Source organism: Haliotis cracherodii, unplaced genomic scaffold (genome assembly GCF_022045235.1).
Source record: "Haliotis cracherodii isolate W230 unplaced genomic scaffold, xgHalCrac1.p SCAF_12, whole genome shotgun sequence".
In the NCBI taxonomy this organism is placed as follows: Eukaryota; Metazoa; Mollusca; class Gastropoda; order Lepetellida; family Haliotidae; genus Haliotis; species Haliotis cracherodii.
Window position 1 is genome coordinate 25,495,586 of NW_027266267.1, and position 16,277 is coordinate 25,511,862.

At 42.8% G+C, this 16,277-nt stretch overlaps 1 protein-coding gene across 3 annotated transcripts in view; it reads left to right on the forward strand.

The window, feature by feature from the left end:
- Window positions 1–16,277, forward strand: part of LOC139458291 (ATP-binding cassette sub-family G member 1-like) — a 43,544-nt gene that overhangs the window by 14,401 nt on the left and 12,866 nt on the right. For all 3 annotated transcript variants that reach the window (XM_071239679.1, XM_071239677.1, XM_071239678.1), the window contains exons 2-6: window positions 2,761–3,053; window positions 12,550–12,667; window positions 13,058–13,247; window positions 13,685–13,954; window positions 15,627–15,741. In XM_071239679.1, the coding sequence (XP_071095780.1) occupies window positions 2,831–3,053; window positions 12,550–12,667; window positions 13,058–13,247; window positions 13,685–13,954; window positions 15,627–15,741 (916 nt within the window). In that variant the 5' untranslated portion in view covers window positions 2,761–2,830. The remainder of the gene's footprint in view (window positions 1–2,760; window positions 3,054–12,549; window positions 12,668–13,057; window positions 13,248–13,684; window positions 13,955–15,626; window positions 15,742–16,277) is intronic.

The window sequence follows — 16,277 nt, forward strand, 5'->3', positions numbered from 1 at the left end:
CAACCCATGCTTGTCATAAAAGGCGACTATGCTTGTTGTAAAAGGCGACTAACAGGATTGGGTGATCAGGCTCGCTGACTTGGTTGATGCATGTCATCGGTCCCAATTGCGTGGACCGATGCTCATGATGTCAATCACTGGATTGTCTGGTCCAGACTCGGTTATTTACAGACCGCCGTCATATAGCTGGAATATTGCTGAGTGCGGCATAAAACAACAAACCAACCAGCCAACATAATGAAATCCCTGTATATGAGCATGAGTTTACTGATGTTATCTTCTCATGAGCTGGGTATATCTGATACGCCGTGATAAGGCAAGTCCAGAGTTAGGGCTGCCTAAATAATATATTCATATGAGTTTTTAGATGCTACATAAACAGCCTTAGGAATGTTTGTCTTTGAGAAGACTAGTCCTGAGGACTAGTAGATACTTTATTTCACGAGTCCACAGAGTTTGTAGCTATTCTTGCTTGAAAAGGCAAATTCTTTTACCATGTTTACATATTCTGTCCGTTTTATTCATTTCCCATTTGAAGCAAAATTGAATAACTGAGAACTGGTTTAGAATAAAAGCCCTCAAATGCTTCTTGTCAGTGAGGACTACCATCTTTGGATTTTTACTTGTCCATGGCATATTTTAGTAGTCTCTGGCTAACAGACAACTGTGAATTTCGATTAAAAAAATGATGGGGTTGTTTGTGAGAGAGAATGTTTTGGGCCATCATGATCTCCGCTCAACGTTCAAGGATGTGTTACGGCACAAAATGGGTCACCACAGCCTTGATATATTTGTGAATTGGACCGTTGTGGACATTAGACTTACTGGCGTTGACATGGTAAGTGATAGCAGATAAAGGTAATGGTGCTCTGGGAGCAACAGGCTCAAAGGGCATGATATATACTCATTATAAAAAAAAAGCAACAAAAAATATTTTACACTAACTCATTCCCTGACCTTTCCATGAACGTAACTGTTTGTGTTGCTACACACTCAAGGCCACTAACGAGATCGGGTTCAAACTCGCTGATGCATGTCACCATATCCCAATTGCATGGTTCGATGCACGTGGTATGTCTCCTTTAGCATGTTTAGATAAGGTTGCTTCTTATTTGTCATAAACATAGTATATAGAGATTTTGGAAATGTTTGCAATTTGTCCCAATATTGTATTAATTTTTCATGGTTAAATTAAAAAGTATTTAATTTCCCGTTTGGGACAAAAAGCAACCGAACCAATATAAGCTACCACAGCAAGGTGTTTGTTCAGAAGACAAAGCAAAGCTGTAATTGGCAAACTCTGTTACTTGTTGTTTGCTTTGCTCATCTCCAAACTCATGACGATCCATCTTCCCGAGGCAACTGAGTTAACTACCTGTATAAGTCCAGTTTCCATCCATGCCAAACTAGGCTCATATAATAGTTACTTTTTTGCTGGACTAACCACTATGCATAGTCCAATCAAAATCGCTCAGCAAAATCGAAAACCGGTTAGTAAACTGTCAGGCTGATTTTGGTTGATTTCATGATTTGCAAAGCATGTGCACCACCAACTTGTTGTCAGCAGATGTTTTTGATCAAGGTGCTCATGTGATTTGATGTACTTTGCTATGTAAGACCCGTTTTATCACAATATAGATCTTGATTATCGATCACATCGTCTTGACTGGGTGCCGCCATTTTGTTTCAAACAAATGCAAGTGATACGAGAGGTGGAATCTGATTGGTCCATAGAAGAGGCTTATAAGGAGGGACATAACTAATAACAACCACTGGTGGTGCTACGATCGAGCCCAGGAATTCCAGCGTAGCTCAGCAAGGGTGGAAACTGAACTTTTCAAGTCAGTTAACTCCCTTGCCTCGAGAAGAACTCACACAAAGTCAGTTAGCTCTGAAAGATGTCAACTATCCTATTGCAAGCTTTGTCGTCTTTTCCCATATTTTGTATCAGTATAAGACGTAATTGAGTCTTTAGACGCTTCACACAACCGTTGCATTGTTGATTTTCTGACATGCGGATGGAAAGCTTTGTCCATAATGGCGTAAACCTATCAAAGTTTGTTTATAAATGAGAAGAGCCAATCAAACAGCCTGTTCTATGTGACAGATACAGGAACTAAGCTCCTTACAGCGTTTTTTCATTCCCTGCGCCATAATATGAGAGTGTAATGTTAGTCTCGTGCATTGTGTTGGAGCTTGCTTCATAACATTGCACACTGCTCACTTCTGTATTAACAGGTACACAAATGTTATTGTCATAAGTATTCCAGGGGGGCACGGGTGGCACAGTCGTCTAAGGCGCCGTGATTAGCTGTGCAGAGTTGTGTCCCTTGGGCATACCAGAAACCTGGTTCGTTCTGATTATGTTTCTAGGTTTGTCAGCACCATATCCGTGCTCATGGGTTTCACCGAAGTTGTAAACGTCCGAGACCTGCATCACTTCGGGCTTTCCTCCCATATTAAGGTGACATGCCTCGATATAACTGGAATACTGTTAAAAGCAGCGTCAAACCCACTCACTCACCCATAAGTATTCCCTGTTGAGGTATATGAGATTTCTCTGTTGTAGAAACTGCCCAACTGCTACATGTGGGATGTTTTTTTTGTTTTTTTTGTTTTTTTTTAAATATCCTTTTATTCTTGCGCTATTATTGAGAAATGCGCGTTGAAAGAATTATTGAACTTGAAATCCATGTCAACTCAGTCTTCATCGACACTACAGTTTCTAACTGTCACTTCATGATACTAATTTGTTTTCAGGTATCTTCAGCAGGCGATTTCCTCAAATTTACCACTTTTCTCTGACGGCAATGACAAGAGAGTGAAGAAAATGGCCGAGCTACTATCAGTGCAAGTGCACATCCCTCAGCATCTGGGGAACTACTTGCAACCGGAAGTCAAGAAGTCTCCATCTTTTCTCGAAAATGGGATGTCTGGGAAGACAAATCTCCGGGATTCCCGGAGCCAGTTCTCCAACTTCCAGAGACGACGACCAATCGACATTGAGTTCCGCGAACTCATGTACACAGTGAAGGAGGGCAACAGGAGTAAAGGTACATAGAAACTATAGTGTTGTTTGTGCGTGTCCAAGGGGGCGTGTCCAGGGGTGCGTGTCCAGGGTTGCGTGTCCAGGGGTGCGTGTCCAGAGTTGCGTGTCCAGGGGTGCGTGTCCAGGGGTGCGTGTCCAGGGGTGGGTGTCCAGGGGTGCGTGTCCAGAGTTGCGTGTCCAGGGGTGCGTGTCCAGGGGTGCGTGTCCAGGGTTGCGTGTCCAGGGGTGCGTGTCCAGGGGTGCGTGTCCAGGGGTGCGTGTCCAGGGTTGGGTGTCCAGGGGTGCGTGTCCAGGGGTGCGTGTCCAGGGGTGGGTGTCCAGGGGTGCGTGTCCAGAGGTGGGTGTCCAGGGGTGCGTGTGCAGAGGTGCGTGTCCAGGGGTGCGTGTCCAAGGGTGCGTGTCCAGGGGTGCGTGTCCAGGGGTGCGTGTGCAGAGGTGGGTCCCAGTCATTGAGGGAAGTCATGTGCCATTCATAATTTACCATTAATTTTAAGAAAGGGTGCATCCTGAATACGCCATAGTTTTCTTACCTGCACCAACAAGTTTACGTTGACTGACAAATCACATTTATATTTCATCATCACAACCAGTAAAAAGCACATTTGCCACCATCTTTGTTACCCCACTGTACTCATTCATACAAACTCGTTTTGCTTTTTCCTCCCGTGCTCATTAGATATAAATTGATGGCCCATAGCAATTGCCAATGGCCCATGGTGTGAAAGTTATGGCCCACACCTGCCACAAATGGCCCATAAATTTTGTAAACACAAGCCCAAAACATTCTCTTTTGAATCACTGCCGTATGTTGATTGGTCAGTAGAAAATGTACCCTACTTATCCAAACCTGGATCATCCACCATCCATCTTGGTATATTTTTCTGAACAATCCATATCTTGTTTATGCCACTTCTGATGTGTCAATGAAGGTGTCATATGTTGTGAAACAGCGTCAGGCATCCTGTTGATTGCATTGCCTATGAGATTGACCTGCAGCATGAAGGGCTACATACTTGTAATGAGCTTCCATTGTGTGGACAGGAGTGCACAGATTGGAGAACACAATGCCCCAGCTAGTGTGGGGACAACGACATTGTGTATGTAGTTACGTGGTTTGGAACACACTGAATGGTCAGAAAGTAGGATTAAATCATGTCTACTTTTAAGATATTTTTATTCTGAAAAGTGTTTTTCTGATCATGATCTTTTGGCATTAGCGTCTTTGAATTTCATGTTGTACATATAATGAAATGGGTGATGTGTTTTGTGTTTGGAAAATTACTCACCCCCACCCCACAAGACATCCACTGAAATAGACACAAGTTAATAAATCTTCTCCTGTCATGCATTTCACAAATGTTATGATTCACTTTGAATTTCAGTGAGTGAATGATTAAATAATGTTGTTTGCCAGAGGGCGGAAGGTCGTGGGTTCAAACTCCGGCCATGTCATATCAAAAGTTGTTGTTACCCTGCCTGGTGCTTGACATTAAGGGGCTAAAAGAAGGACTGGTTGGCTCGGAGTCAGTATACTGTGTCTGAGTGGGGTATTCATGTTGACTGCAGTATGGTCATTGATGGTATGTCAGTGGGCTAGCACTATAAAATTGACATCAGTCTGGACTAGTACAAGAAGCTGCATTCGCACACACATGCACGCATACATACACACATACCATACACATTGGTATATGAGAGCAATGATCTTGAATGCGACGTTAAACCTCACCTGTACTTGTGGTGGGGTAGTGTAGTCGTTGAATCGTTCGCTTGTTACCTCTAAGGCCCGGGTTTGATTCCCAAGATGGTACGATGTGTGAAGCACATTTCTGGTGTCACCAAATTGATATTGCTAGAATATTCCTACAAGCGGCATAAAACCCCACACTCACTCACTCACTCACTCACTCACTCACTAACTCACTGTACCTGTGGTTCTCTGATTTGACAAAGGTTATTTATATAAGTACACTACTCAACATTTGCTTAGGACTAAAATAGTCATCTTCAGTCAAGGGTGTGGTCCTGAGCAAATGTTGAGTGGTATATGATTCTTTCAGTGGCGGTTACATGAATTCTATATGTAGGTCCTTTCCGATCCAGTGGTCTTTGTTGCTGCTCAACTGGGTTAAGCCATGCCCTAGTTAGTCATTCATCAGATTATGTACTCCCTCATAATGGGCAGGTCAATACTGTTACTGGTTAAGGACAGTATAACTGAAGATTATAATATTGATCTACTGTGGTTACAACAAACATACAAGTTCTGTCCTTTCATTATCCGTCCCTCCGTCCGTCCTCGTCTCAATGTGGACAAACAAAAGAAGAAAATTTTCACCCTGGTGATAATGGTCACAATCTCAAATGAGTTTGAAAATTGGTGTCTTAAGTTAATGTTTTATAGTGTTATGGCTCTTCCTCCATGCTTTCAGGTAGCCTAGTGGTTAAAGCTTTCGCTCGTCACGCAAAAGACCCGGGTTCGAATCCCAACATGCTTACAATGTGTGAAGCCCATTTCTGGTGACCCCCACCGTGATATTGCTGAAATATTGCTAAAAGCGGTGTAAAACCTCTCTCTCACTCACTCACTCACTCACTCACTCACTTCTCCATGCTTTTCAACTTTGTGCATACTGTGTGAAATAGGGACACGTTTTCTCTGAAACTACTGAAGAAACAATGGAAGTTGATATTAATTACGTCCATTTTCAATCATTTGCATATTAAATATTGTTAACTGTGTGTAATTAACCTATTGATGTTATCTGAATAATGACAGTTCCCCTCCCATGTAATGATGCAATGGGTGATGCAATAGAAGGCTTGTGAAGCCCAGGGGAGCAGTCATTGTTAGGGTTTGTTGCATAATGTGATCACAAGCAGGACTTCCTTGTGTGCATGTCAAAAGCTCCTTCCCAGCGCGTGACACCTTCGTTATACACTCTCGGTAACATCGCTGCCACCAGTGTTGGCGCGGCCATTAAAAGAATCTTGAAATTTGCCCTCTAACCCCAAATGTAGCAACGTTTATACTTTTGTTTTTGTCTTTGGAAATGCCATCATATTTCATTTTGAAAAGGTTTACGACTGACCATGTTTTCGAGATGAATTTACTTTGTTGTTTTAATAATCAGATGGGTTTAAGATTGGAGACTAACGGAAAATCAACCAACTTCTCCCTTACATTCTTACTATATCATTAAAAAGGTGATAGGTTTAATGAAATAGAAATTCAAATTGACAAACAAAGAAAGTAATTTATCTGCAGTAAGTGTATTCAGCGTCATGACAGTCGTCACTTGTTTGTAAACGAAACGGTCTGTCGGTTGTGAGTTCAACTCCAAGCATGGTTGGGGCCACCTGTCACAGTGGGGATTTTTGACTGGTGGCAGCGATAGTATAGAGAGCTCCGCGAACGGACTATCGCTGTGAGGAGCTTGGTGCATGTCATAGTGAAGAAGAAGAAGATGACTGTTTTATTAAGGTGTCACATATTGCATTCAGTGATAGAACAAAATACCACAGTGTATTACAATATGCTGCCAGTGAGGCAATAATACATTAATTAGTGGTCATTATATGCAATATTGATTAAAGGATAAAAATATATTCATTTTAAAAACGAAATACATTTATGAAAATTACGTAATACAAATATAGGCAAGGGGGATCTTATTCCTATGACATTAAATACATCATTGCACCTACAGTGGCTAGAGATTTTGCATATGACCACTTGACCTCTTGAATGAAAATTGGTTCTGCTGGAACTTTATGTGTAGTAATTTTTGTACCACAGGAACTAATTTTGCTAGATATGTTTCCGTTCATGGAGAATACATATTTGATTCCGTTCATGGAGAAAACATATTTGTTTCCGTTCACGGAGAATACATATTTGTTTCTGTTCATGGAGAATACAGATTTGTTTCCGTTCATGGAGAATACATATTTATTTCCGTTCATGGAGAATACATATTTGTTTCCGTTCATGGAGAATATATATTTGTTTCTGTTCATGGAGAATACATTCCCTAACTGGACTGAATTCACAGCGGAACTGATCATTCATGTACACAGTGTGGGAAGAAGACACTGAAGATGAAGACAAGACCTGTTTTGTTTGTTTTGGGGGTAACAGTTCGCTTAAACACGGAACACTAAATGCATACACAGTTTCTAAAGTTACATCATTGAGCAGAAAGACCTGTGAAGATCCATGCTTGCCATAAGAGGCGACTAATGGGAAACAAACAACTATATACGGGATTTGCACTCTTCTGACCCTCCATGTTTCTTTTGGTTAGAACTACATGTTGTTGGTTGGTTTGTTGTTTTACGCCACACTCAGCAATATTCCAGCTTTATGACGGCGGTCTGTAAATAATCGAGTCTGGACCAGACAATCCAGTCATTGATATCATGAGCATCAATCTACACAATTGGGATCAATGACATGCATCAACCAAGTCAGCTAGTCTGACCACCCGATCCCATTAGGTGCCTCTTGCGACAAGCATAGTCGCCTTTGACGACAAGCATGAGTTGCTGAAGACCTACTCTATCCCGGATCTTCATGGATCTTAGAACCACATGTAACAATGTAACAATAATCTCATTTTTGGCTTGACTGCCTATGTGGTCAAATGGACTGAATCTTCCCTGAGAGGTGAAGGTCGGTGGTTCTATCCCTGGCCACGTCATAACATTTGGTACTTTTGTTACCCTTGCCTGGCACTCTACATTAAGGGGCTAAAACAAAGACTGGCTCGGAGTCAATATACTGTGTCAGAGTGGGGTATTCATGTTGACTGAGGCAAGGTATCTTATTGGGCTCAGACATGTAATTCGAGTACTCTGGTCGGGTGGGTCCGGATACCCAGTAGGACCCGGATACCCACAGGACTACCCGGACCCATGGTTAGTCATGTGACATAGGCCTATTGTTTAATGATAAAAAAATATCTAGAACTCTAAGGTTACACTACAAGTCACTAATGTTCCCATTTCTTTCTGACAATGCACCCATTCCTTCTGACATCCATAGGTTCCAATAAAGACAAAACTTCATGCAGTAAACTTCAGTGTATGCATGACCAGATCGTTTTACATGTGTATCTAAATGCATTTTGCCAGGTCTACAGTCAAACTTTTCCAAATCGGACAGTTTGTTCCTGTCTCTAAATATCTACAGCGGTTCCCAGGTAGGGTCGGGTAATAATGTGGTGGGTACCCGGGAGGTACATTTAGACTCGTCCCAGCCCTAGGATATCTAAATGGACCACAGTTCAACATGAACAAACTCAGACTGACTCGATGAAACAGGCATTGGTTCCGACAAATACACACACACACACACACACACACACACCACACCACACCACACCACACCACGTACACACACACCACACCACACCACACACACACACACACCACGTACACACACACCACACCACACCTCAACACACCACGTACAAACACACACACCACACCACACCACACCACACACACACACACACACACACACACACACACACACACACACACACACACACACACACACACACCACACCATGTACACACCCACACACACCACACCACACCACACCACACCACGTACACACACACCACACCACACCACGTACACACACACACACACACACACACACACACACACACACACACACACACACACACACACACCACACTACGTACACACACACACACCACACCACATACACACACACACACCACATACACACACACACCACACCACACACATGCCATATCTTCCATATCACTGCATATCACACTCATGTATATAATAATAACTTTATCTCATCATTATATGGTCGAGACATTGCCAATGCAATGTGTAAATCCCTCAGACTGACGTTCACATGTGTAGATTCTGTGCACAGGGATTGCATGGCTGACCTTCACCTTGGCATGACCTGATGAACTTTGTCTGTGGGCTCCGTCCTATTATCTTATCAGTGATATTACTTGATTGATGTGATCAGGGACTGATGAGTCTGAGTAATGAGGCTTTTGCCTAACATCCAGTCAAAAAAGTGTTTATAAGGACACTTGAAGAGGCAGCAGGACCTTTAGTCGGACCAAAGTTTTTGAAGCTGGTTCAGGCTAGGTTTGGTTTGGCCTGTATGAATATTCTTGGAGGTTTGTGTGTGTGTGTGGGGGGGTGTTGTTGAAAATTGTCCCCCCAAATTAATTATGCTTCATATTGTTGAAAAAAAGAAGACATTGTCTGTCACAAAAAGGTCTACTTTTCCACGGCTTACAAACATTGAGGACTGGTAGGTGTTCAGAGTCAAGACTGCATGTCTCAAAGTGAGACTGCATGTCCCAAAGTGAGACTGCTTGTCCCAAAGTGAGACTGCTTGTCCCAAAGTGAGACTGCTTGCCCCAAAGTGAGACTGCTTGCCCTAAAGTGAGTCATTAAACAAGAACAAACTTGTCCCCAGTTCAGGTTCATGGCTACTTGTCCCGAACGACGACTACTTGTACCAAGGACCCGCAAAGATCTGGGGGTAGAATTGGTCTTCAGCAACCCATGCTTGTCTCCCTCAGTGAAGATCCGGGTAGAGAATATGTCTTTAGCCACCCATGCTTGTCCTAAAAGTCTACTAATGGGATCGGGTGGTCAGGCTTCCTGACTTGGTTGATGCATGCATCATATTCCAGTTGCTTGGATTGATGTCAATCACTGGATTGTCTGGTCCAGACTTGATGATTTACAGACTGGTGTCCTACACCTGAAATATTGCTGAGTGCAGCATTAAACAAAAAAACAAAACAAAAAAAACTTGTACCAAGTACAGACTACTCGTATTGGCTACTTGTCATGGCTACTTGTTCTGAGTCAAGGTTACTGCTACAACACTGTAGACGTAGCAGATGCGACGGTTAATTTTGGGGACAAATCTGTATAGGGCAGTTACAATTCCACCTGCCTTCATAAATTTTGAAAAAGACGTTAAATCAAAGACTGAATTTTGGATAATTATCAGTGAAAATATCACCTCCTCCAAGCATGGTTGGTGATATCAGTTGTACATTATCATCAGCTGACACTTCTCCACCTTCCTATATATGATATGACAGATATTTACTATGTGATAACACACTGATAACAAGATAACAGTATCAGAAGTTTGATAATCAGGATAATGGTGTCAATTGAAACGTCAAAGAGGCATATTTCAGCTGACATTTTATATAATTGATGTCCCTTTGAAGATCTGAGTTAGAATAGGTCTTCAGCAACCCATTGTTGTTCTAAGAGGCGACTAACGAGATCGGGTGGTCAGGCTTGCTGACTTGGTTGATGCATGTCGTTGTATCCTAATTGCATTGATCGATGATCATGATGTCAATCATTTGATTGTCTGGTACAGCGGGAATATGACTGTTTGATGCATTAAACGCGTAAAACAAACAAATTATTTCACCACTCAATTTAAATATGTATCTGTGTTGTAGAACTGTGGGCCTTTCAGATGTCATATGTTGATAAATAACTAGATGAATGGTGATCCATCACTTATTAATATTCTAATAAGTAGCCATAATCCACTAGTAGGATAGCATGGTATTACTCTTATACTGCACTATGCTTCTCAAACAGTGCAATATGTTTTCTGTCTTCCAGTATATTTTGGGGGCACGGGTGGCCCAGTCGTCTGAGGTGCCACGGTTCTCTCTGCAGAGTTCCGTCCCTTGGGCACGCCAGAAACCTATGATTGTGGGTTCAAATCCCGGGTTATGTTTCTAGGTTTATCAGCACCATACCCGCGCTCATGGGTTTCACCTAAGTGGTAATCGTCTTGAGACCTGCATCACTTTGGCCTTTCCTCCTACATTAAGCTGACACGCCATAATATAACTGGAATACTGTTAAAAGTGGCGTTAAACCCAACTCACTCACTCCAGTATATTAAAACAAGTTTCGTTCTTATATGTGTTGTTTAACTTAAAATCTACAAAGAAATTCTTTCACAAATAATGTTTCAAAATTGATTGACAAAATGGCAGAAACATGGGAGTGATTTTCTTTATCTTGTTATCTCCCCTGTATCCATGACTACAAAATGGCGACGAGTAACATGAGAAACTTTAGTATGTCAAAAATAGAATCTGCATCTTAAACCTGTGTCAATCAATGTCAAGCCCTGTCAAACTGTCAAACGGTCCCAAAATATCAAAATACGTATCATGACGCAGATACCTGTAATGCAATGTATTGCAACAGTTTTTGGCCAATAAACAGCCCTAACAACAAAGCTTCCCCTACATCCCTAGAGAAATATAATGGACCACTTTCTGCCATCTCTGATCAGTCGAGGAATATGAGACCAGTTTGTTCATGGAGGCACCGTGGGCCATCCTTTTGTAGCCTTCCACAGCAATTATCTAATGAAAGGTTATATTGGACTAAACCAGAGGCTCTCCACAGCCGATACTGACAGGCTGTATTTACTATGTTACCATGGCAACAGTGGTAATTGGTTGGCATTTCGATGATGGTAGTAAGATGTCCTTGAAGAACCTGCTGTCTAGTTGATACATTCAATAACATGTTCTGTCTTGGTCTTCTAATGTTCTAATCGGGTTATTTTCAGAACTGTAACATAGGTTAGATAATCAAATTCTCAAAGGAACGGTAAAATTAGGTTGGGCACATGTTTTATTGATCTTTTTTCAATCTTAGTTGCCATGGTTATAGAGGGATTTTGCTTAATTTTCAGTAATATCTTTTTGGGGTTTTGTGGCGATAGCCTAGTGGTTTAAGCGTTTGCTTGTCACGCCGTAGATCCAGGTTCTATTCCCCACATGGTTACAGTGTCCCCTGCTACCCTGATATTGTTTGAGTATTGCTGGTAGTGGCTTAATAAGACCACACTTACTTTGAGGAATTTTGAAATAAAATTGAGGTTTCATCATGATCAGGGTCACCATTGTTACCAATGTACTGCTACAGATTCAGATATATTGTGAATTCCGGATGGGATTACATGTTTGAAGAAAAATAAAAATACTTTCATAGACTGTATTTTGTATTTTAATTGTATTTTGTTCTGAGTGGATAGAACATATCAACGGAGAGTGGAAAGTCCGGGGTTCAATTCCTGGCCTATCTCATACCAAAAGACACTCAAAGTTAGTGCTTGTTGTTACCCTGCCTGACACTCGGCATGAAGATGCTAAAACAAGGACCGGTCAGCCCGGAGTCTCTGTCTGAGTGGGGTATTCATGTTAAACTGCAGCATGGTATGTTAGTGGGCGAGCACGAAAAAAACCTGGCATTATTCTGGCCTAGCGCAAGCAAGTCAAGGATCATATGGATCATATGGATCATATATATCAGATTGTTGGGAGTCAAGGATCATGTAGATCTGATTGTTGGGAGTCAAGCATCATATAGATCTGATTGTTCAAGTCAGGCATCATAAAGATCTGATTGTTGGATGATGTTTCAGAGCCCAAGACCATCCTGAAGTCCATCTCTGGTCGGTTCAAGTCGGGGGAACTCACAGCTATAATGGGACCCTCTGGAGCAGGGAAATCCTCCCTCATGAACATTCTGGCAGGATACAGGTTAGTTCAGTTGCTATAGCAACATCGTGTTATGGATGTTTTTGAAAAATACAAAAGTTCCTGAAAGTCCTCCTCACAATATGGCTGAAATATTGCCATTGTTGACATTAAATATTAACTCACTCTCTCACTCCTGAAAGTTCTTGAAAAAATAATTTGCTCTCAGATTTGACTAGACAAGCTGATGTTCTAACACCTGTTGTGGGTTTCCCAAGCAGTGCTTCTGTCTCTTCCTTTCAGAAAAGAAAATGCATGTCGTTAGGTAATCTGTCTCAAACAATGCCTCAGAATATTGGTTGGACCATGAAAGTGGTCTAGAACCTCAATCATGCATTTAAAATGGACAGTTATTGACCTCCGTTTTATCCAGTGGTATTTCGTTTCTGTCAGGACAAAGAACATCTCGGGTCAGATCCTGGTGCGAGGAAAGGACCGCGACCTGCGGATGTTCAGGAAGATGTCGTGCTACATCATGCAGGACGACCACCTCCTCCCCCACCTCACGGTCCAGGAGTCCATGATGTGCTCTGCCAATCTCAAACTTAACGAGAGCCTCTCCAATGCCGAAAAACAGGAAATGGTAGGTATCTTCAGATAGTCAACTCAGGGAACAAGACCCTTGTGTTGACAGGAGACCCTTGTGTTGACAGGATATCCTTGTGTTGACAGGAGACCCTTGTGTTGACAGGAGACCCTTGTGTTGACAGGATATCCTTGTGTTGACAGGAGACCCTTGTGTTGACAGGATATCCTTGTGTTGACAGGAGATTCATTTGTTGACGGGAGATCCATTTGTTGACTGTTGATCAGATACTTGTATTGACAGGAGATCCTTTGGTTGTCTTGTTGATTAGATACTTGTATTGACAGGAGATCTTTGGTTGTCTTGTTGATTATGTTTATAGGAGATCGATGTATTGACAGGAGATCCTTTGGTTGTCTTGTTGATTATGTTTATAGGAGTTCCATGTATTGACAGGAGGTCCATGTATTGACAGGAGATCCTTCTGTCCCCAGGTTGATGAGATCCTGGACACACTGAGCCTGTCAGAGGCCAAGAAGACCAGGACCTGCAACCTGTCCGGCGGCCAGCGGAAGCGGCTGTCCATCGCCCTGGAGCTAGTCAACAATCCACCTGTCATGTTCTTTGACGAGCCGACCAGCGGCCTAGACAGCGCCTCCTGCTACCAGTGTGTGTGTCTGCTCAAGACGCTGGCCGCAGGCGGTCGCACCATCATCTGCACCATACACCAGCCCAGTGCCAAACTCTTTGAGATGTTCGATCATGTAAGTTCAGTTAGCATGATGTAATTGTCTCGTTGACTTGCCATATTTTCTTGAGTATAGTGCCCTCCCAAATATAATGCACACACCCCCTCTAGGGGATTCAGTATTTTGGCAAAAGTGATTTTTCGAGTATTATGTGCAAAACAAAATTGCAGCGGATCCCTTCAGCAAATTCAGGTAAATGTTCGATAACAAACTTGATCAGTAATTTTTTTTATCCCTGATGATGTTATTCTATATTGACCCATGATGTTATCCCATATTGACCCATGATGTTATCCTACATCATCCCATGATGTTATCCTACATTGACCTATGATGTTATCCTACATTGACCCATGATGTTATCCTATATTGACCTATGATGTTATCCTATATTGACCCATGATGTTATCCTATATTGACCCATGATGTTATCCTATATTGACCCATGATGTTATCCTATATTGACCCATGATGTTATCCTATATTGACCTATGATGTTATCCTACATTGACCCATGATGTTATCCTATATTGACCTATGATGTTATCCTATATTGACCCATGATGTTATCCTATATTGACCCATGATGTTATCCTATATTGACCCATGATGTTATCCTATATTGACCTATGATGTTATCCCATATTGACCCATGATGTTATCCTACATCATCCCATGATGTTATCCTACATTGACCTATGATGTTATCCTACATCATCCCATGATGTTATCCTACATCATCCCATGATGTTATCCTATATTGACCCATGATGTTATCCTACATCATCCCATGATGTTATCCTATATTGACCCATGATGTTATCGTACATCATCCCATGATGTTATCCTATATTGACCCATGATGCTATCCTACATCATCCCATGATGTTATCCCATATTGACCCATGATGTTGTCCTACATTGCCCCGTGTTGCCCCCTGATGTTGTCCTACATTGCCCCGTGATGTTGTTCTACATTGCCCCATGATGTTGTCCTACATTGCCCCGTGATGTTGTCCTACATTGCCCCATGATGTTGTCCTACATTGCCCCGTGTTGCCCCATGATGTTGTCCTACATTGCCCCATGATGTTGTCCTACATTGCCCTGTGATGTTGTCCTACATTGCCCCGTGATGTTGTCCTACATTGCCCCGTGATGTTGTCCTACATTGCCCCGTGATGTTGTCCTACATTGCCCCTGATGTTGTCCTACATTGCCCCGTGATGTTGTCCTACATTGCCCCGTGATGTTGTCCTACATTGCCCCATGATGTTGTCCTACATTGCCCCGTGATGTTGTCCTACATTGTCCCGTGTTGCCCCCTGATGTTGTCCTACATTGCCCCCTGATGTTGTCCTACATTGCCCCATGATGTTGTCCTACATTTCCCCGTGACGTTGTCCTACATTTCCCCGTGATGTTGTCCTACACTGCCCCGTGATGTTGTCCTACATTGGCCCCTGATGTTGTCCTACATTGGCCCCTGATGTTGTCCTACATTGGCCCCTGACGTTGTCCTACATTGCCCCTGACGTTGTCCTACATTGCCCCGTGATGTTGTCCTACATTGCCCCGTGATGTTGTCCTACACTGCCCCGTGATGTTGTCCTACATTGGCCCATGACGTTGTCCTATATTGCCCCGTGATGTTGTCCTACATTGACCCTGATGTCCTGGCTTTCAGTTGTACATGTTGGCGGAGGGCCAGTGCGTGTACAGAGGGAGCATACCGGCACTACTGCCGTACTTCGAGTCTCAGGGACTCCGCTGCCCCAACTACCACAACCCAGCCGACTACGGTAAGTTAGAGTTATCTCCCATGAAGAACCGTAATAAGTGAGCCAAAATTCTTGAGGGGGGCATGGGGGCATGGGTTGCAGAGTTGCGTCCCTTGGGCACGCCAGAAACCTATGATTGTGTGTTGGAATCCCTGTTCGCCCCGATTATGTTTCTACGTTTGTCAGCACCATACCCGTGCTCGTGGGTTTCACCGAAGTGGTAAACGTCTGAGATCTGCATCACTTTGGGCTTTCGTCCAACATTAAGCTGACACAGGAAAAAGCGGTGTTAAACCAAACTCACTCACTCACTCACTCACTCACTCACTCACTCACTCACTCACTCACTCACTCACTCACTCACTCACTCACTCACTCACTCTTGTGTTGCAACCCCTTGATGCTTCAAGGCCCATGTGATGGCATTTCTTGTTACGTTGACTGGTGCTCGACATTAATGGGATCATGTTTAAACTGTGGCATGGTATCAGTGGGCCAGCACTATAAATCTGGCATTATTCTCGGCTTGTACAAGCAGCCACACACATGTGCATGCA